This window comes from Grampus griseus (genome assembly GCF_964374135.1).
Source record: "Grampus griseus genome assembly, chromosome: 9".
In the NCBI taxonomy this organism is placed as follows: Eukaryota; Metazoa; Chordata; class Mammalia; order Artiodactyla; family Delphinidae; genus Grampus; species Grampus griseus.
The window spans coordinates 6,863,159-6,884,744 of NC_139003.1; the positions used below are offsets into that span (position 1 = coordinate 6,863,159).

Genomic DNA, 21,586 nt, shown 5'->3' on the forward strand with positions numbered 1-21,586 from the left:
CCCCGCAGGACCTCAAGCAGCAGAGGCGACGTGGCGGGCGCCCCAGGGGAGAAGGCGCTGGTCTCCTGGGGTTCGCATGGGGGGGGGGCGGCCGCCGTCGCCGTGGTCACCGGGGGCGGCCCGGCTCCCCCACTGGAGCGGGGAGATCCTTTTTGGTCACCGAGTCCCTCGGGGCGCGGGGGACCAAAGTCCGAGGCTCTCGCGGCGGGCGGCAGGTCTGGCGCTGAGTCCGGTCGGCGACTCAGCGCGCACCCGGCCGTGTTCGTTGGGCCTAGGGGTCGGGGACTCGGGGGATCGGGGTGTCGGCGGAGTGGCAGGCCAGTGGGTCGGTAAGATCAAGGGGCCAGGGGGATCGGCGGGCCGGTGGATCAGGGGCCGGGGGGTTGGCGGGTCAGCGGCAGGGTGGGTCGGCGCGTCGGCGGGTCGGGGGTTCGGTGGGTCGGGAGGCCGGCGGGCCGGGCAGTGTCCGGGGCTCGGCTGGCAGGCGGGTGGCACAGTGGCAACGGGCCGCCGGGCGGGGCTGGGCGGGGCGGGGCGGGCGCCGCGCCTGCCGTTCGCCTCTCCGGGCTGCAGGTGGGGCTGTGCGGCCGCGCTGCCTCCAGGAAGCCTCACGGGCCTGCGCCGGCTCCCAGGATGCAGTGTGGACCGGCCGGGCGCTGACGGCGGCGGCGCGTCTGCGGGCGGAGCGGCGCGGGCCGGCCAGCGAGGAGCGCGGCGACGCGGGTGGGGACAGCAGGGCCGGGCAGGCGCCGCCTGCGGAGAGGCCGGGGGCCGGCTAGCGTGCGGCCGCGCGGCGGCGGCGGCGGCGGCGGCGGCGGCGGCGACTTCCTCCGGGCCGAGCCGGACAGCGCAGGGCCATGGCCGAGGCGGCCGCGGCTCCGGTAAGGGCGGCCCGCGCGCACGGACGTGCGGACTCGGGGCCCGGGCGGCCCGGGCCCAGCATACGGCGCCGCAGGCCCTAGGGAGGGACTCCGGGGGTCGGGCCGGGCCGCCGGGCCTGGGGCTCCAGCGAGCGGGACGCGGGGTCCGCCGGGGCCTAGGCACCCGCCGGCCAGGCCCCCCGTTCCGGGCCGAGCCTGAGCAGGGCGGGACCGGCCGTCCGCGCACCAGAGGCCGCCCCACGCCGAGTTCCTGCTGCCCTCCGGGGCTTCCTGCCCCCGCCCCATCCGCTGGCCCCCTCGTCTCCGCGCCCCCCACCCCGCGTCTCCTTTCTCTGCCCACCGCTCAGCCTTGCGTTCCCTTCCCCCCAGCTCCCCCCAGCGGCCTGGTGGCACCTGGGAGGCGTCCCGAGCGGCGGCGATTCCGCTGGCACCGAGGCCCCTCTGCGTGCCCGGCTCGCTCGGGGTCGGGGCGGAAGACAGCTGCTCTCGTTCGTAGAGGGACGCAGGCACGGCACCAGCCCTGTTAGGCGTGATTTTGTCCTCACAGGAAACCTAGGGGGTAGGCTCTGATTCTCTGTCATAAAAAAGAAAAACCCGAGGCCTAGAGAAGTTAACTTGCCCAGGATCGCACGGCTAGAAAAGGTGTGGAAAGACAGGGTCGCTCTGTGTGCTGGGACACACTGGCGCTTTGGGGGAAACAGGTACACTGGTGATGGTAAAGCAAGGCAGAAGGAGGTGCGTGCACCTTCCTGGCCTGTGCTGCTGTGATTTGAGCTGGGCTTTTAGGGAAGGCTAGGATTTCATCAGGCTGAGCTGGACCCGTGGAGCTTTTCAGGTAGGGAGGAGGCTTGGACACAGACTGGCAGGCAGTGCCGGGAGGAGACAGAAGTCGTTTGCCTGGAAAAGATGGCTTTGGTAGGGAGGCACGGGGAGAGGAGGCTGCAGGGAGAGTTGGAAGGGGTTTGAAGGCCTGCCTGGACTTCATCCTATGGGTGGGGAGCCATTGAAGGATTTGGAGTTCTCTTCCCATCAGCTGTTCTCAAGCAGAGAGTTTCCGCTTCCCTGGCAGGAGTCTGAGGCCAGCCCCATCTTGTCCACCCACTATTCAGCGAGGAGCTGGGCTTGAGTAGAAACAGTCGCCACCTCTCACCAAATAGTGTGAAGGCCTCACACGAGGCTCCCTGGCCCCGTTAAAATGTAAGAAAACTGCATGTGTCTATAAGGTTGGAGTTTATGCAGATGCCCTTTTCATGGAACACAAAGATTATAATAATGGCAGTCAGATGTTCTTGGAGGCTGAGTGGGATTTCTGGGGTTGGGGAGCTGGGCGATAAAGTGAAAGGACACTTCTGAAGCAAACGTTTAGAGGCTGGGGTCGTATGTCTGGGATCGGTCAAGAGAGGAGGAGTGAGGGGAAGGGAAGAAACGTGGCCTCGCACCCAGGGGCAGGGCTGCACCAGCCCAAGGTGCCAGCCCAGTGCAGTCTTTGCAGCCTCAGAGCAGAGCCACCTACCTCCTGAGCAGGAATCCCACATCCAGTTGTTTCTCTGCCAGTCCAGCTCCTCTCCGTCCTTTGAGGCCCAGCTAAAGCCCTACCTTCTTCAGGTCAGAGGTCATCTGGTCCAGCTGCCTTCCAAACCACCACAAAATCCCTGATGCTCCACCCTTGCCAGTTTTTTCAGCCTCTGCTCAGACTCTCCTGTCGCTATTTTCTGAGGCACCCTCCCATGTTCTAGTTCTCAGTGACTTCCTCTGAATGAACCCACACTGGTTCCTACCAGTCACTTTTCAATTTTGCAGATAGTCACCAAACATTTGTTTAGGAATAGTTTTCAGAATGCTGTAAGGTACCATTGATCCTCAGGTGCTGCCAGAAGGTATAAATATCAGGGCTTCCTCTCGGACCCATGGGTCCTACCTTCAGATGTGGGTCGGGGGGGTCTAGTGGTCGAGCCCCACCCAAAGCAAAATGCGCCCTTGCCTCGGTGTCCCCAGCTGCCGGTCATCTAAGCCACGATTGAACTGTCCAGCGACAGGCAAGTCAGGGGAATGACGGTTTATGATGGTTGCAGCACATATAAAAGTCTCACCTTATGGTATATGTCTCACCTTCCTCACCAGTCTGTAAGGTGTGTCACTGATCCTGGGGCAGCGACAACAATGTCCGAGACCGTAATTCGCCCCTTGGGAAGGGTGGGAACAGTGAGAGAAAAAAGTCAGTCTCACAAGGGCAGGGGCTCGTGTTTTGTCAAAAAGTCTTAACTCTTGGCTGGGGGAGATTTGCAGTAATGGTGATTTTTAGTTTGAGGTGGGTGGTAATTGGACAAAATTAGATTGTCCTGGGGTGGAAAGGAATTAGTCATCAGACTTCCATGTTTATTAAAGAGACACGAGTTGCTTTTTAATAAAGCGGTTGAGCAGCGCTTGTGTTTGTGTCGTTTCAGTGAACCAGCTGTTTTTTTTGCAAGGTCGTCATCAGTAGACAGATCTGTGCAATTATGATGGGAGGTGCTGGCGGGGCTCTAGTAAATCTGCAGTTTACTATTTCTCCATTAAGACACCCCAGCAGTGCGAAGTCACAGTTGATTTAGCAAAATTGCACCGAGCGCCTACCACGGGCCCCTCACTGTGCTGTGAAGATGCAGCGCTGCCTTCAGAGAGCTTGTAGAGGTGGATGCGGGAGGTTACTGTATAGGGCGGCGAGTGCCCTGATGGGGGTCTGCAAGGAGTGCTGCGGAGGCCTGGAGGCAGGGCACCTGCCCAGAGGAGCTGACCGCCAGGCCGAGATCTGGCCTGTGGCACAGGACATCCCCACTTCCCACACGTGCGCTGCCCCACTCAGCTCCCTGATGCCTCAGAGAGAGGGGCTCAAGGAACACGGCGGGCGGAATGATTGATGCTGTTCTCCTCTCTGTTTCTGCAAGATTTCTCCGTGGACAATGGCAGCTACAATTCAGGCCATGGAGAGGAAGATCGAATCGCAGGCTGCCCGCTTGCTTTCCCTAGAAGGTCGAACCGGGATGGCCGAGAAGAAGCTGGCCGACTGCGAGAAGACAGCCGTGGAGTTGGGGAACCAGCTGGAGGGCAAGTGGGCGGTGCTGGGGACCCTGCTGCAGGAGTACGGGCTGCTGCAGAGGCGGCTGGAGAACGTGGAAAACCTGCTGAGGAACAGGAACTTCTGGATCCTGAGGCTGCCCCCGGGCAGCAAGGGCGAGGCCCCCAAGGTAAGCCCTGGGCGCCGGGGGTGGGACAGTCCGTGCCCGTCAGCGTGCGGGTGAGCGTGCGTGACACTGTGGTTCCGGGTGCCCGTGACCTTTGATGATATGGCCGTGTATTTCTCTGAGCAGGAGTGGGGGAACCTGTCCGAGTGGCAGAAGGAGCTGTACAAGCACGTGATGCGGGGCAACTACGAGACGCTGGTCTCCCTGGGTAAGGCGTGAGACTCTTTTCTTGGTTACGTGTGATTTGGGGAGACCTCAGCTTCTCTCTTCCTTCTGGTGGCTTTTGTCCTGAGGATATGTAAATCGCTGGGAACCTTGACCAGGCACGGTTATCGCCTCTTTTTCCTAAAGATGAGCCCTGGGTGACTGAGTCAAAGGCTGCCTTCTACTTGGTGAAGTTCACGGGGTGCCAGACCGGGAGGCATGGTGGCCCCTCTCCTAACCAGGCTCAGAGCACAGCCGTTTCTGTTCTGCTGAGACCTGGAGTGGAGAAGGCTCCCACCGCTCTCAGATCCAGTATGATCAACCCAGGTTTGAGAAGGACTTTTTCTCTCGCTGAGACATGAGGCCTGACCGAGTGGCTCCTCTGGGTCGGCGGAGAATGTGGGCAGACCATGCTTCTCAGAGCCAGCGCTGCCTTCACACCTGGAGGCTTCTCCACACCCTGGGCCTGCCGCCGCTCCCTTCAGGCAGTACCCCCAAGAAGGCCTGGACTGTTTCTTCTGGGCTTATTACCTCTTGGGATGGTATCTGTGTGACCCCAGGTCTGAAGGCAAAAGGCATGGTTATGAGGCTGGGAGCAGGTGCGGGTGTGAGGTTCTATTTCAGTTTGCAGGAATGTACGGCTTCTTAACCTCGAGACCCTATACCAGAGTGTCTTCAGCTCAGCATTGCATCTTGGGCCAGATGAGGCTTTGTTTTGGGGGCCATCCTGTGCCTCATAGGATGTTCGGCAGTGTCCCTCTTCCCAGCAGATGCCAGTGGCACCTCTCCCCCAGCCCCCAGTCGTGACAACCAAAAATGTCTCAGACTTTGACAAATGTCCCTTAGGAGGCAAAATTGCCTATGGTTGGGAACCACTGCCCTTTACCAATCAAGAAATGTAGTTTCTGGGCCATCTTGGTTTCCCAGGCTGCCTGTCCCCAGCTCTGAACGGAACGTGGCAAAAGCTAACCCTTCTGTCTTCCCCCAGACTATGCCATCTCCAAGCCCGAGGTCCTCTCCCAGATTGAACAGGGGAAGGAGCCGTGCAGCTGGCGTCGCGCTGGCCCCAAGGTTCCAGATGTTCCTGTGGACCCGAGTCCAGGTGAGGGGTTGGGGGAAGGCTAGGGAGATAGCAGGCAATCAGATGGAAACAAAAGTAAAGGGCCAGGGAAGGTGTGACCTTCTTTCCAGGGAGAGCCAAGGAAAAACATCAATGGTTTTTTTTTTGTTGTTTTTTTTGTTTTTTTTGTTTTGCGGTATGCGGGCCTCTCACTGCTGTGGCCTCTCCCGCTGCGGAGCACAGGCTCTGGACGCGCAGGCTCAGAGGCCATGGCTCACGGGCCCAGCCGCTCTGCGGCATGTGGGATCCTCCCGGACCGGGGCATGAACCCGTGTCCCCTGCATCGGCAGGAGGACTCTCAACCACTGCGCCACCAGGGAAGGCCAACATCAATGTTTTAAACCTGAGTTTTCTTATAGTTGAATTATGACCTATAGCCTGTTCAGCTAACACTCCAGGAATACTTCCCAGCGTGAAAACAGGCAACAAACTTAGTCTTTTAGGAAAGAGATGGTGCCAGTGGCTCAGCATTAGAGGAAGAAGGAGGGGGATACAGACAGGAAGGTAGAAGATAATAAAGACAAAATTTAATTCATTCATAGCTTTACAAAGAGTCAGCCTTGCCTCCACCTGAGAACCAAATTTCACTTAAAACCATTAGTAATTACAGAACATAAACCCCTTAGCCATGTCTCAACATGGTTAGAGTCACTGATTTATTTAAAGGTGAATCTGGATACCCGATACGACGGTCTCAGATTTTCCTGGGCCAGTCAGCACGTTTGAAAGTTAAGGAAAGGACAGGTAGACACATGAGAAAAGCCAAATGGCTGACGGGAAGACCTTGCTGGGTTGGGGGTCAGCAACGGTCTGTCACTTACCAGGGAGACCCCACCCCTGCAGGCTCAAGCCCACCTCCTCCCAAGACCCCTTGTCTGCACCACCTGCCTTGGGGCTTGCCTTTCGTCTGAACACCTGGGTTACTAAAAAGTCTTATATGTTTAATTTGTGATTCACAAAATGTGTCTTCCGTGTTTGCTGTGTCACTGCAGTTAGATTTTCCCTTTCCCCGGGGCAGGCCGTGTTCAGAAATCATTCACCAGTTTAGGTCAACAGGGACAGTGCTGAAAGCTAGAAATTGACTAAGAGCAGAGTGCTGTCTGGATGGAAAAGATAGTTATGACACGTGGGGCTGCCAGCGGCTTACCTTGGGTGGGAGGTTCCCCGTAGGTTTGTTTTATCGTATGTGGAGGCCTCCCTGGATGTAATCAATATACACGATAATGAGAGTGAATAGGGGCCTGGAAATGTGGTGGCTTCTGGGGAGTCCCTGCCCAGCCCTCCCCTCCGGCACTCAGAGCTCCCCTCTCAGGCCTTGAGCCCATCAGCGGGATCCCTGGGTGGCCCTCATCCCCGCCCACCTCAGTCCAAGAAGCCGGGACCCCCGGTCCACCCTCCCCAGCTCTGGGCTTTGTGCAGCCACTCGTCAGACCTCCTCTCCCACTTCTCTTCAACCCCTAAATCCTCCCAGCTGTGCTTGGGGAAGTGGGTGCTCAGCAAGGCCGCCAATCCTCAGGCTCCTCCCCAGCTGTCCACCCATTCTTGCCCAGCGGAGACCTGCTTCCTGCCCTTTCCTCACCCTCTTTCCCTGCCTGGAGGGTGCTGCTGTCACTGGGGTCGTTGCTCCTCAGTATAGCCTCTCCTGGTTTTCCTCCCACCTTTCCTTTGCTGTTTCCTGCTGCCCTTTCTGATCTTTAAGCATTGGGGTGCCCTCAGCCCTCCTCCGCCTCTCTCTGCGCCCACACTCCATCCTTCCGGTGGGCACTCCCACCAGGGCCTCTCCCCTGAATCCTGCACGCCCGCCGCCCGGTCTGTCTGCACGTGGACAGCTGCCGGACAGCCCGCTTGGACCACGTGCCTCCCCGAGCTCCTCGTCTGCCCGTCAGAACCTGCTCCTCCCACAGGCTTCCCCACTGCAGTAGGAGCCCTCCGTCCTCCAGCTGCTGGCCCAGAACACAGGGGCCATCCCTGACCCTCTTTCACGCGCAGTCCCCACCGTCGGGAAACCCTGCCAGCACTCCTCCAGACTCTCCTGCCTGTCCCCCTGCCCCCAGGCCCGTGGTTTCCTGCTTAGAGTATCGCGGGCACCTCCCACCAGTCTCCCTGCTCCTGCCCTAATCCTCCAGAGTCTGCTCCCCACCCAGCAGCCAGAGTGACCCCTTTACAGCACAAGTCCTGCGTCCTTTGGCTCCCAACCCCTGCTGGCTTTCCATCGACTCACACAGCCAGGCTTCTCTCCCTCTGCTTGTCCCCCACTCGCTCAGTTCCAGCCACACCGGCCTCCTTGATGTTCCCGCAACACTCCAGGCTGGCCCAGTCTCTGAGCCTTTGCACCTGGCAGTGCCCTCTGCCAGGAGTGCTCTTCAGATATCTCCTGGGCTCAACCCATTACCTCCTTCAGGTCTCTGCTGAAATATGACTTTCCCTAATCACCCTATTTAAAATGGCAGCCCCTCTCCCCACCCAGCTTCCAGGCTCCCTTTCCTACTTCGGTTTGTTCCATATCCGATATCATCTATTATGTGCATTTCATATTTTACATTATTATATATTCTATATTTATAGACTTTATATAGACATAGATACTACATATGTATAACTAGAATATATTTCATATTTGTAGATTATACATGTTTCCTATTGATAGACGTGTATGTGTCTGGTCACCACCCTCACCTTCATTAGGATGTAAATTTCAAGAGGATGAGCACTTTTATTTGTTTTGTTCATATAATCATTCTGGCCTAGAACACTGCCTAGCACAGAGTAGGAATTGAATAAATATTTTTGAATGTATCCTGTGTTTCATAATTTAATCGTGTGTGTGTATAATATATTTCTGATACAATTTAAATTCCTTTTTAGATCTCCCAGTCTCATTCCTCCTCAGGGTAGCCAGTTGTCCAGAAGTTGTTTGTCCTTTCTATCCACATTTTAAAACTTCTTTGTATACATATGTAGCCATAAACAATATATAATAATGGTTTTGTGTGTTTTGAAAAAATCACGTGTCATCATCTCTATCACTCAGTATTCTGTGTTTCATACTTATCTCTGTCAACGCATATAAGTCAAGTTCGTTCATTTTAATGGCTACTCAGCATTCCGAAAGCAACTATATTACAATTTTTTATCCATCCCTGCATTGAGTTGCACTTAAGCTGTTTCTAACTTTTCACTGTCACAAGTGGTACTGGAGTGTACATTCTTAAAGGTGTCTTTTTGTGTCCATGTGCTGATGTCTCTCTAGGGAATAGACCTGGAGGAGGAATCCCAGTGTGGAGGGCATGCCCGTCTGCACCTCTGCCGTTGCCAGCTCACCCTCCCCATGGTCACACTGGCGTACATACTCCCCAGCAGTTAAGAGGACCTGCTTTCTTACTTCCTTGCCCACTTTTCAGAATTAGATGTTTGCCGATCTGATGGAAGTGAAATGGTATCTTGTTTTAATTTGCATTTCCCCAGTTCTTAGTGGAGCTGAGCATCTTCAGATGTTTATTTGGGTTCTGCTTCAGTGAATTATCTTTTTCTGTTTTTCTCCTGTTGTTTCTCATTATCTTACTGATTCAGGTCTCTTTATATAGTTCTGGATACTAACGCTTTGTCTGTTATTTGCATTACAAATATCTTCTCCCAGTCTGTGGCAGGTCTTTTAACTTTGTAGTTCTTAGATAGAAGTTTTAATTTTTGGTAGAGTCATAAACACCAGTCTTTTCCTTTATGATCTGTGCTTTTTCTGTCTTAAAATATCCTTTCCTGCCTCACTCTAGTCTTGCTTTTTACCTTTAAGTCTCTAATCCAACTAGAATGAATATTTGGGGAGGTTACAAGGGAGAATTTAAAAAAATTTTCCCCACAAGACATCTAGTTTTCCAGCAAAGTTGGCTGGAGACTCTCCCTTTTCTCCAATGATGTGTAATGCCCATTTGGTCACGAACCAGGTTTCCATACGTGCACGCGCCGTTCCTGGGCTCTTTACTGGTTTCTTTGGTCTCTTTGTCTATCTCTGCACCAATTCTCACTGTTTTAGTTTCCTACTAAGCCTTGATATGTAGTAGACTAAGCTTTCCCTACTTGTTCTTCTAAACTTTTCTTGGCTATTCTTGGACCTTTGTTCTTCTAGATGAATTTCAGAATCTTTGTGTCAGGTTCTCAGAAATTCTGTTGGAATTTTGATTGGAATTGCATTTCTTTTGTAATTTCATTTCTGGAGAATTACTGTCATTGCAGTATTGAGCCCCCTTACCCACAGGAAGACTTGTTTACTGAAGCCTTCTGTATGTGCCTGAATAGGACTTTACAGTTTTCTCCTGACCATTGTTGTTTCTATTGTGAATGAGATTTTTAAATTAATTACATGTTTTAAATAGTCGTTGCAGGTGTGCGGTAAAGCTGTTGACTTTGTTTAGTAAGAAAAACAATTTTCTCAGCTCTTATTACTTCTAATGACTGGTCAATTTAGAGTCTTAGGTTCTTTACATGCACAATTGTGCTCTCCATAGACAGCACAAAAGTTATCTCTTCTTTTTAAATGTTCGTAACTTTATTTTTCTGGTTTAGCAGTGGGCCTACGACATGGTTAAATAGTAGCTGTGATAGCTGGCATCCTTGTCTGTGGGATACTTAAAGAGTTTCGGCATTTAGGATGATTTTTGCCGTAGACTTTTGAAGATACTGTTAGTTTAAAAGAAGTTTCCTTCCACTTCTGGCCACTGTTTTTAATCGTGAATAAATGTTATATTGTATCAAATGTTGTTTTTTGTTTTTTTAATATTATTTTATTTCTTTAATACATTTTACTTTGTATTATATAACATAAACAAAATACATACAGAATAAAATACATAACATAAAATACATAAAGTTTAGAGAACAATTGGTAAACACCCATATTCCCAACTCGCAGCATAAGAAATAGATCATAACCCGATCTATTTTCAAGACCCCACTGTCCCTCCCAGACCCCAGACCCCTCCCTTCCTCTCACAGATAAACGCAAAATTCAGACAGATGAGATCAGTCCCTTGCTTTTCCTTACATTTTTATTACCTATGTATATGTTCCTAAGTAACATTGTTTAACCTGGTTTTGAACTTTTTATGAATGAGATCATACCATATATACTCTTCTTTAACTTGCTGTTTTCATTTGACTTTGTTTTTGAGAGTCATCCATGTTGGTGTAGTACAGCTGTAGTCATTCCTTTTCGTTCTCTCCCACCCAGTTAGGCACCCCACCAGAGGTGCCACCAGGGATGCTCCTCATCGGCGAGTTTGGGAGCAAGGATTGGACAAGCACAGTCCTTGCCCAACCTTCTTCCCTTGGGCAGCTGGCTGCCCCCAGGGACAGGCAGTCTCTGCTGCTCTGCTGGGGAGAGCCTCCTTCACCATGGTCCAGGGTGACTTCCTGATCCAGGGTCAGTGCTGAGGGCCCCTCTTACATAAAAGCTGCATCCTCATTTATCAGTAATAAAAAGAGTTTACCCTCACCAGCCTTCCTCTTTTGTTTTATTTCTCTAATTGTTAAGATCCATGACAGGGAAGAAAAATGGTAATTACCAGGCTCCCTTAAAACCCTAAGAGTGGACAAAAATGCAATTGTCTTTTATTTATTGATATTTCTATCTAGGAACCTTGCCAAAATTCTCATTAGTACTAATAACTTTTCCAATAATTGTCTGATGAGTCTTGGGTTTTCTGAAAAGATAATCATATCCCCTATGAGTAATAAGAATTTTTTGTTTCGTTTCAAATCTTTATGATTTAGTTTTCTCTTGTTTTACTGTGCTGGCTGAGAACTCCCAGAAAATCCTTAAATAGAAGTGATGACAACAGGTATCTTATTGGTTCATGATGTTAAAGAAGATACTTTTTAACTTTTCACATTGAGTCTAATATTTGTTAAAAGTTTTTTGATCAGTGCTGTTTATCAGGTTAAAAGAGTTTGGTATATGTCTGGTCGACTAGATATTTCTAACAGGAATCGCTGTTGAATTTTTATGGAATGCTATTTTGGTATCTATTGAGATGATTATATGATTTTTCTTCTTTAACTAGTATGGTAAATTATGTCATTTTCTCATGTTGAACCAACCTTGCAATTTTGGGAAAAAAACCTAACTTAGTCATGATCCTTTATATACATTGCTGGACTTAATATGCTAATTATTTTGTTTAGGATTTTTGAATCTTTGTTCATGAGTGAGACTGGCCTTTACTTTTCCTTTCTCAGACTGTCTTTGGCTGGTTTTGGTATTAAAGATATGTTATGATGTATTCCCTCTGTTTTTATTTGCTCAGGGAGTTTGTGTAATATTGGGATTATCTATTCTTTGAATGTTTTTCTTTGTGGGGGAGATTTTTGTCTACTAAGTTCTTTAGTAGCTATAGGACCTTCTTGATTCAGTTTTGGCAAGTTCTAGTTTTTCTAAGGAATTTGTTCATTTCCCCAGAGTTTTCAAATTTCTTGGAATAACGTTCATAATATTCTATTTTTTAATCTCAGCTACATCTATCATTATGTCCCTTTTTCATTCTTCATGTTGGTTATTGGTGCTTTCTCCTTTTCTCTTGATAATCTTGCTAGAGATGTATTGGTTAATATCCTTTCCAGAGAACCAACTTTTGCTTCTCTGTGTTCTTTGTTTCTTCTTTTATTAACTTATACTCTCATAGTATTTCCTTTCTTTTTATTTTATTGCTTTTATTTTATTGCTGTTACTTTCTAACATCTTGCATTGACTGCTTGACCTATTAATTTTCAACCTGTTTCCTCTTTTTTAATATAAATATATGAGGCTACAAACTTTCCTCTAAGTACCATGTAGATGCAGACACACATTTTGGTAATTTCTTCATTAGCATTGGGTTCCAAATAGCTTCCATTTTCATTGTGATTTGTCCTTAGAGCCTTGGATTATTTAGAAAGCATATATATATATATATATATATATATATAATTTTAGTATATATGGGGAGTTTGAGGATATGTTATTGATTTCTAACTTAATGCTGTTATAGTTAGAAAATAGATGTGTAAAATACTAATCTTTTAAAATTTATTGAAGTTTGTTTTATGGCCTAGAAAGTATTCATTTTTTCTTAATGTTTTGTATGGCTTGAGAAGCTTGTGTTGTCCTTGTCTTTAAGTTATGCTTATGTCCATTTGGTCAGTTTGTTAATAGTGTTGTTCAGATCCTATAATCTTTGGTTGGCTTGGTTTACCAGTTATGGAAAATGGTATGTCAGTCCCCCACAGAGGAGGTGGATTTGTTCATTTCTCCTGGAGTTCTGTCAGTTTTGCTTTATTATTTTGAAGCTGTGTTATTAGATTTAAATCATAGAATTATTGTACCTTTCTGGTCAGTTTACCATTGTGCAGTGATTCTTTTTTATTTCTATGGATACTTTTCTTTTTAAGTCTATTTCATCTGATATGGTATAACCACATCTTTTTGTTTTTAATTGTTTATTTGACTTAGCATATCTTTTATTGTCTCACACTGCTTTTGCATCCTTCTGTTTTAGGTGTGTCTCCTATAAACAGCACGTAGCTGAGTCTCTTGTTTGTTTTTAGTCTGCTCATCTTTACGTGTGAAATGTCCAGAACAGTAGGCACCAGCCACATGTGACTGTCAAGCACTTAAAGGGATGAAATATGTCTAAATGAATACTCTGGATATATTTGGATATATTGGGTTAAAAAAATATTGCCAAAATTATTTCACCTGTTTCTTTCTACTTTTCTAAGGTAGCTACTATCAAACCTAAAATTAGATATGTGGCCCACCTTGATCTCTGTTGTACGGCGCTGGTCTAGATCATTGACATTGACCATGGCCACTAGGGTGTTCGGATTCTTAGCCACCATCTTAAATTGTGCTGTGAGACCTTAACCCTGCCTTTCCTGTATTTATTTTTTTCCCCACGCCTCCCTTGAGAATGACTCATTTAGATTTTTTCTTCCTTAAACTGTTATTATTTTTAATTAGTTTGGAACACCAGCCTGGGGTGTGTCAACTCCCAGGGGAGACTGTTCTCCCCACTCAGCTAAGACCAAAGGCCAGAATGGGCAGTTGCCTTTCACAGGGCAGGTTTTCACCTTTGTTTTATGTTTAGTGCACTGGGAACATTGCTCTTTGGTCCCAGGTTTATGTGTGTGGTGGTGGTGAGGGGTCTCCAGCCCAACCTTCCACCCTGCTTAAGCACCCGGCTTCTCACATCTATCTGCCCCAGGTGTGCACAGTCCATTGCAGCCCAGCAGTAGGGGAATGGGAGATGCCCTACAGTTTACCGTGGCTGACTTAGGCTTTCTTAGAGGTCATCCATGCTTAAAAATTTGTGTGTTTTTATACTCTACCCATCATTTTTAGATACTCCATATTAAGAGGAGTTTCTCTGCACAGCTAGCCAGCCATATGCCAGAAATGGAAGAGTTGAATGCTGCTTCTGTGTCTGTTGAGATGACTATTGTTTTCTCCATTAATCTGTTTGTGAGTTGTGTTACTGTATTGTCCAGGGGTAGCTTATCCTTGAGTTCTCAGGAGAAACCCAGTTTGTTCATAATGTACTGTCTTTTCTTCTTTTTTGAAAACATATTACAGGATTTGATTTCTATTTCTCTCATTTAGAACCTTTGCGTACCTGTTCATAAATGACCATTTTATGAATTTTTTCATACACTGTTCTCTAGTTTGTGCAATGAGAATTATACTGGCTTCATTTTGACAGCTATTTTCCCTGTCAAATATTGAAAATATTATCTTCTGACATCGTACTTGCTGATAGAAATCTGCTTTCAGTCTGAATGTCATTCTTTTCTCTCTGGTGCCTTTTAAGATTTTCTCTTTGTCTTTGCTGTTCCATATCACATGAATATTGTCTAGGTTTATATTCTTTTTTATTTCCTACTTAGGAAGTGGTGTTTTCCTTCAAACCATGGGCTCAGTTTTGGAAAATTCTCAGCCGTTATTTCTTTACCTGTTGCCACGTATCCATTTCTTATTCCCTCCTTCTGGGATTTCTGCCAGCATATGTTGGAACTTCTCGTTTAATCCTCCGTGTCTCAACTTCTCTTTCATATTTTCATTTCTTTATCTCTCAGTGTTGTACTCTGGATTGTTTCCCCAGATCCATCTTCTAAGTCACTAATTTTCTCTGCAACTGCGTTCATTCTGTTGTTAAGCCAGCCATTGTATTTTTTATTTCCATGACTGTTTTTGTCATTTCTAGAATGTCTATTTGGTTCTCTTTCACATCTGCCTTTTAAAAACTAATTTCCCATTCTTGCCTTACAGATCCTGTTCCTTCACTTCTTTGAATATTTTAAACGTACTTACGCTACTGCATCCTTCGGCCTGTTCCTTTTCTGTAGTTTGCAGGAGTGAGCTCTGCCATGGCTCTCATGCCGTTTGGCTCCTCTTCTGGTTTGTAGGTTTAGCCTTTTAGTAGGGGCCCCTTAAGGCCTGCCTTGTGGGTGTGCCCCTATGGGCAGGTTTGCATTTGCCTCTGTTTGGGGCCCTCCTGGGTTGCCGTGGTTCTCAGCCAATTTTTCTATGAATTTCTCAACTTTCCTCAGCTGCACCACGTGGTTAGTATGAAGTTAGTGTGGACACGGAAATCTAACCTATTATGGGTGGCTTTTCCATCCATGGCCCAGGACAAGACGCAGCTTCCTTATTGTGCCCCTGCGTGGGTGGGGTTTTAGTCCCCATCTACCTGATGGGACAGAGCCTCATGGCTCCTGGCGGATGCAGGCAGCTCAGCTCTGCTCTCACCTCACTCGGACATCAAAGCCCCGCCCCTAAGGCCTGCATCCTGTTTCAACAGCTCTGCTTGGTTCCTGCTCAAACTCTTGATTTGACTTTGTGTTTTTTCTTTGATTCTTTTTTTTCTTTTTAATTTTTTTTTTCGGTACGCGGGCCTCTCACCGCCGTGGCCTCTCCCGCTGCGGAGCACAGGCTCCAGACGCGCAGGCCCAGCGGCCATGGCCCACGGGCCCAGCCGCTCCGTGGCATGTGGGATCCTCCCGGACCGGGGCACGAACCCGCGCCCCCTGCATTGGCAGGCGGACTCTCAACCACTGCGCCACCAGGGAAGCCCTTTTCTTTGATTCTTATATCTGGAATCTTTCTTTTGTGCTCACGTAAATACATGTGTAGGGGTAAGGTTTTGGGGACGGGGGTAGATTTTGTCTAGCATTTCTGTGTTTAAAGTGAGAGCAGGACCTCCCTAGGGCAGCACAGTCTTGCCCATGGACCAGAGATCCAGCCCTGAGAATGCGTTTTTTTTGTTTTATTTATTTATTTATTTTTGGTTAGGTTGGGTTTTTGTTGCTGCGCGCGGGCTTTCTCTAGTTGTGGTACGCAGGCTTCTCATTGTGGTGGCTTCTCTTGCTGCAGAGCATGGCCTCTAGGCGCACGGGCTTCAGTGGTTGTGGCACACGGGCTCAGTAGTTGTGGCTCGCGGGCTCTAGAGCGCAGGCTCAGTAGCTGTGGCGCACGGGCTTAGTTGCACTGCGACACGTGGGATCTTCCCAGACCAGGGCTGGAACCCGTGTCCCCCGCATTGGCAGGCAGATTCTTAACCACGGCACCACCAGGGAAGTCCAAGAATGCGTTTTGTACTCCTCACTTTTCCCTGCCTGACCCGTGTGCTCAGTACCATGTGACCACATGATTTGCCTGGAAGACCCTGCAGTCCCTGTTTGAGCTCTTGCCTTCCCTTTCCACCAGGCTCTTTTGCTGTTTGACCTTTGCAAGGCCCCGTGTGCCTTTCCTTGGCTGGATGTGTGTCCACCCCAGGGCCCCTGATGCTGTCACTCACGCACTCTCTTCTTCTCAGGCTCAGGGCCCCCCGTTCCTGCCCCTGACCTCTTGATGCAGATCAAGCAGGAAGGGGAGCTCCAGCTCCAGGAGCAGCAGGCTCTAGGCGTGGAGGCGTGGGCAGCCGGACAGCCAGACATCGGGGAGGAGCCGTGGGGCCTCAGCCAGCTGGACTCCGGAGCAGGAGACGTCTCTACCGACGCTGCCTCTGGTGAGTGGCTGAGGCTGGGAGCAGACAGCAGGAACCAGATGCAGGGACTGAGGGCAGGACCTGGGAGAAGAAGTTCCTGCAAGCATTGCGGGGGGCTGTGGGCTCTGGCCTGACGAGTTTAGAAGATTTCCCACCTTACGGCAGGGGTTGCCCCGAAGGACTTCTTGCTGGTCCCTCTGGGTTCCATGATGCTCTTGTCCTGGTATTCCTCCGCCTCACTCTTGCCGGCCCCCTCCTGGTCTTCTTGCCCCAGCACTGGACATTTAAATCACCAGCTGCCTCCTATTAAAGAGGGGCTGTGTGACAAGAGTGTGACGTCTGAGCTTCCGGGTGCCTCAGAGAAGGGGACGGAAGCAAACTGGTTCAGGAGAGGTGGGGTCGTTGTGCTCGGGCAGGAGAGTCACCGGTGGGGTCTCGGGGCAGCTGCTCCGCCTCTCCCACGGGGTCTGCCCGCTTCTTTCCCTAACCCACTGGCTCTGCTCTCTCTTCACTGCAGGCGTCCACTCCAACTTCTCAACCACTATCCCGCCCACCTCCTGGCAGGCGGATCTCCCCCCTCACCATCCCTCCTCCGCCTGCTCAGATGGGACGCTGAAGCTCAGCACGGCCGCCTCCACGGAAGGTACGGGGTGTGGAGGGAGGACTGGAAGGGCTCATGTCTGCCCCGGAGGCTGCCTCAGCCGTGGCCCCTGGTGGTGCAGCCAGCAGGCATTTAGGTGCCGGTGATGTGAACACTCTGTACAGTCTGTCCCTTTTCTCCTTCTAGATTCTTAGGCTTGAACAGTCTTTCTTGAGACGGTCCGTTTTCCCACAGTTCCTTTCTTGTGTTAACCAGTCAATCCTGACAAGCTGAACACTTAAGGGGATGTACCTCTTGCCCAGACTCAGCAACCCTGGCTCCTCCCTGGCCTGGAAAAACCCAAACCCACCTAGAACCGCTTCTTAGATATCAGCACTGCCAAAGACAGGTGTCCACAGGCCCGAATTGGGAGGAACTGCCTCATTTATGTATTAGTTTTCTACTCTGTCTTGAAAGGCAGTTATCTGTTACTTTAAGTAATAATTTCTGTCATATTTTGGCACCCCAAAATTGTGCTAGAAGCCTAGATCCCTGATATAAAACTCTAGGGCATGAAATTCAAGTACATTTACGTAAAATCCAACACACTTTTACTACTACACTAATATTTTTATCATTAGCTAGCTGGCTACATTTACTGAATGCTTAATGCATGCAAAACAGCATGCTAAGTGCTTTCACATGTGCTGTGTGGTTTAAACTTCAAGCAACCCTGTGCAACAGGGTATTCGCAGAGGAGCTTGCCTGAGGTCACTGCTGCTCTGTGGGGAGCCACGCTCCAGTCTCAGATAAACCTGAGCCCAGCTCTGTGCTTCTGCCCCTCGGGTGCATTGCCACCAGTGGTCAGAGCTCCTTCCTTGGCATAACTTCATGATTAGCCTTAAGAGCCAAAGTGAAAATGGAACGCGGTGAGCAGATGCAATGGTTGCTCTCCTGGGGTGAAGGTTCTAGAACAAGGGGAGCAGATAGGCTGGTTGCTTTACCTGTGGTGAAGGTCTGGAACACGATGTCCTCACCCACGGTTTGAGGCAGCCACCTGACCGCCTGGGGCATCTCTGCTGAAATGGTTGGATCCGGAGGCTTCGAGACTAGGGCTCAGAGTGGCCGTAGTTGGGCCAAATGTCCCGATGAAAGATCTTCTCTTTGTAAGTGGGGAGGGGACAGAATGATACCTGGTCTGTCTGTCTCTTTCTCAGCAGATGTAAAGATTGTGATAAAAACTGAAGTCCAGGAAGAGGAGGTAGTGGCCACACCAGTGCATCCTACTGACCTAGAAGCCCACGCGACCCTGTTCGGACCAGGCCAAGCCACAAGGTTCTTCCCTAGTCCTGTCCAGGAAGGAGCCTGGGAGAGCCAGGGCAGCTCCTTCCCCAGCCAGGACCCCGTGCTGGGGCTGAGAGAGCCCGCCCGGCCCGAGCGCGAGCTGGGCGAGCCCAGCCCCGCGGTGACCCAGGACGAGACCCCTCCAGGGGACTGGCTCTTCGGGGGGGTCCGGTGGGGCTGGAATTTCAGGTGTAAGCCTCCCGCGAGCCTGAACCCGAGGACCGGGCCTGAGGGTCTGGCCTACTCCTCGCCCGACAACGGAGAGGCCGTGCTGGACCCCGGCCAGGCCCCGAGACCCTTCAGCGACCCCTGCAAGTACCCCGGCCGGACCAAAGGCTTCGGCCACAAGCCGGGCCTGAAGAAACACCCGGCGGCCCCCCCGGGGGGGCGGCCGTTCACGTGCGCCGCGTGCGGGAAGAGCTTCCAGCTGCAGGTCAGCCTGAGCGCGCACCAGCGCAGTTGCGGGGGGCTGCCCGACGGGGCGCCGGGGGCGGCGGGCGGCGCGCGGGACGGCAGCGGCCTGCGGTGCGGCGAGTGTGGCCGCTGCTTCACGCGGCCGGCGCACCTCATCCGGCACCGCATGCTGCACACGGGCGAGCGGCCCTTCCCCTGCACCGAGTGCGAGAAGCGCTTCACCGAGCGCTCCAAGCTCATCGACCACTACCGCACGCACACGGGCGTGCGGCCCTTCACCTGCACCGTGTGCGGCAAGAGCTTCATCCGCAAGGACCACCTCCGCAAGCACCAGCGCAACCACGCAGCGGGCGCCAAGCCGGCCCGGGGCCAGCCCCTGCCGCCGCTGCCTGCCGTGCCCCCCGACCCCTTCAAGAGCCCCGCCTCCAAAGGACCCTTGGCCTCCACGGACCTCGTGACCGACTGGACTTGTGGCCTGAGTGTCCTGGGACCCACCGACGGCGGGGACCTGTGAGGCCCCCGCGGGCGACCCCCGCAGGCCCAAGTGTAAAGAGGCGCTTCTCCAGACAGCAGGGTGGTGCGAAAAGCTTCGAGGCGGAACGGAGCCTGGGGGAGAACCAGATTCCCAGTTGCTGAACCGATCACTGGAGCGGGAGAAACTACCAGACAACGCAGCTCCCACCTCTAAACAAAGTAGAATTCTCTGATTGTGAAACTGAGCAGCATAGAATTTTAAGTAATTTAATTACGAAACTTTTTTTTTTTTTCTAATTCTTGAAGAGAAAGCCGTTAAATAGTAGTAGCAGCAGTTTAAACTTCGTAGTGTACCTTTGGTTTCTGGAGTGCGTGTGTGTGCTGTGGGCTGTGTCCTTACCAAGTCTGACAGAGGGTGCGACGGAAGCTTGGCTGGCCGGGGACGCGGGCGAGGAGGGACCTGGACCTCCCTGGCCTCAGTGACCCCTAGGGATGGGCCGGTCTCTGCACACAGCCCCAGGGGAGCGGAGACCGGGCTCTGCCCAGGGCCAGGCTGGGAAGTAAGGCCAGCCGGGCGCCGTGGAAGCCCAGCCTCAGCTCGCGGGCAGGAGGACTGAGGAGCAGTAGCCCAGCGTCTCTCAGCACCTGCTTTTCATCTGCGAAGGCTCTGCGCCAAGTGCCCGCCGTGCGCAGGCGCTCTGCCGCTCCCCCCCCCCCCCCCCCGCCCCGCCCCGCCCCGTGACTCCTGGGCCTCGTAAAGGAGAGCTGTCCGGAAGCACCGTTAGGGATGCAGGCGTGAGGCAGGGGCTGCAGAAGCAGGGCCGGGAACAGAGCCTCACCTGCCGACCCCCACAGGGGAGGGGCTGCCCTCTGCTCCTGCCAGATGCTCGTTTCCTTTTCTCTTGGTGTGGTGTGTGTTCTCGCTGTCCAGACGCTTTCACATGGAACCTCATTTGATCGTTACTGTGCCCTAGTGAAGCACGCCGGACGAGCATCCTTTCCTGTGAGAGATGAGGCAATAAGCTACTCAGAGGGGACCCATCTCAGCCTCGCACCCCGTGTGCACGATGAGTGCAGACACTTGGGAAGAGGCTCAGGTCAGACTTGGCTCATCCTTCTGGAGCATCAGTTTGGGGGAGGAAAGCTTTTCATTTTGCCCTTTTAGAAGGTTTGCCCCACATCTGCCTGAGCAAAATCATCAGGCCTCAAGCTTTAGCCAAGTGGCGGCCTTGGCGGCCGGTGGGCGCTCACCCCCGGGAGGGGTCGGGGTTGAGGGGCTGGGCCAGGGGCAGGGCTTGCTCGTTCCCTGGCTGACATCTTGAAGGTGGAATTAGAAATGGGCCAAGGTTTCTTGATTCCACCCCAATGCTGTCTCTGCCACACGACTATCCATTCCCGTTTTGTTGAAGCAGACGCTGGTTCCTTGTCCTCTGGGGAACTTGTTTCCCGAGGGGGGAGACCGTCACTTCTGTTCATTCAGCTCCCTTGTGCGTACTTTTATTAGGCAATAGACTAGTTAAGAAGATTGTTTCTATGTACTGTATATTTTGTACCAGTTTACACTTCTAATATTGATATAACTGATATTTTGAGAAACAAATGAAGAGGAGACCTCCTGTTAAAATAAAACCTAACCAGCACCGAGGCGGTTTGGTGGGTCCTGTTCTTAGACCCGCGTCTTTGGCCCTGGCGCCACTACATGCATCCCCCGCGGCAAGGGTGCAGTCGGCTTTCTCTGCGCCCTCCTCAGGGTGGCCTTGGACCCAGGGAGGCAGCTGTCCCTGAGAGCTGGGATGGGAGAATCCGGAGAAGTTTGACTCTGTGGAGATAAAACCGACACCTGGAGGGAAAATAAAACCACATCCAGTCACCTCGCTTCAGAATATAGTCATGGTTTTTGTCATTAGTTTAGTATGAGATCATGTATATGAAGACAGGAAGAAAAAATTGCAGGGTATCAAAGAAGAACTGAAGCTGGATGTTTTCTCTTTACATCTTTTCTTGGCTGGGCAGAGGCCAAGAAAGGATCTGGGATGCCTGCAGTGGCTGTAACCCTGGTCTTGGAGTGAAATCCCTCCAATGGCATTTGAGCCAGGCCAGCTGACACCCATATTCCCACCAACTAGGGTTAACACTTGTTAACATTCTATCTCATGTTTTGTTTTCAGTCTCGTTTGTTTTGATTGTTGTCTTTTTAAGAAAATGAAAATGTAAAAAATTTAAAAATCCACTCGAATTTGCCACAGAAGGCGTGGGAGTGGGACGCAGAGAAGGAAGGGGAGTGGCTCTCATCCAGGCCCATCGTGAGATGGCGGGCACAGGCCATGGCGCCTCAT

The 21,586-nt window shown here is 51.2% G+C and overlaps 1 protein-coding gene across 2 annotated transcripts; it reads left to right on the forward strand.

The window, feature by feature from the left end:
- Positions 1–830: 830 nt before the first annotated feature.
- ZNF746 (zinc finger protein 746) lies at positions 831–19,918 on the forward strand. 2 transcript variants are annotated; one of them, XM_082661840.1, is made up of 7 exons: positions 831–881; positions 3,806–4,105; positions 4,229–4,310; positions 5,295–5,408; positions 16,268–16,459; positions 16,956–17,081; positions 18,236–19,918. In XM_082661840.1, the coding sequence occupies exons 1-7, from the start codon at positions 858–860 to the stop codon at positions 19,288–19,290; spliced, it is 1,893 nt and encodes a 630-aa protein (XP_082517966.1). In that variant the 5' UTR covers positions 831–857; the 3' UTR covers positions 19,291–19,918. The 2 variants fall into 2 exon arrangements, with proteins under 2 accessions (XP_082517966.1, XP_082517967.1); XM_082661841.1 differs by having other exon boundaries at positions 18,239–19,918.
- The last annotated feature ends 1,668 nt before the right edge of the window (positions 19,919–21,586 follow it).

Bases quoted from the DNA above. Each gene is read 5' to 3' on its own strand.
- ZNF746 (XM_082661840.1), top strand. From the start codon at position 858: ATGGCCGAGGCGGCCGCGGCTCCG. The intron at 5,409-16,267 runs GTGAGGGGTTGG...TCTTCTTCTCAG, and splicing joins TCCTGTGGACCCGAGTCCAG to GCTCAGGGCCCCCCGTTCCT. The intron at 17,082-18,235 runs GTACGGGGTGTG...TCTCTTTCTCAG, and splicing joins CACGGCCGCCTCCACGGAAG to CAGATGTAAAGATTGTGATA.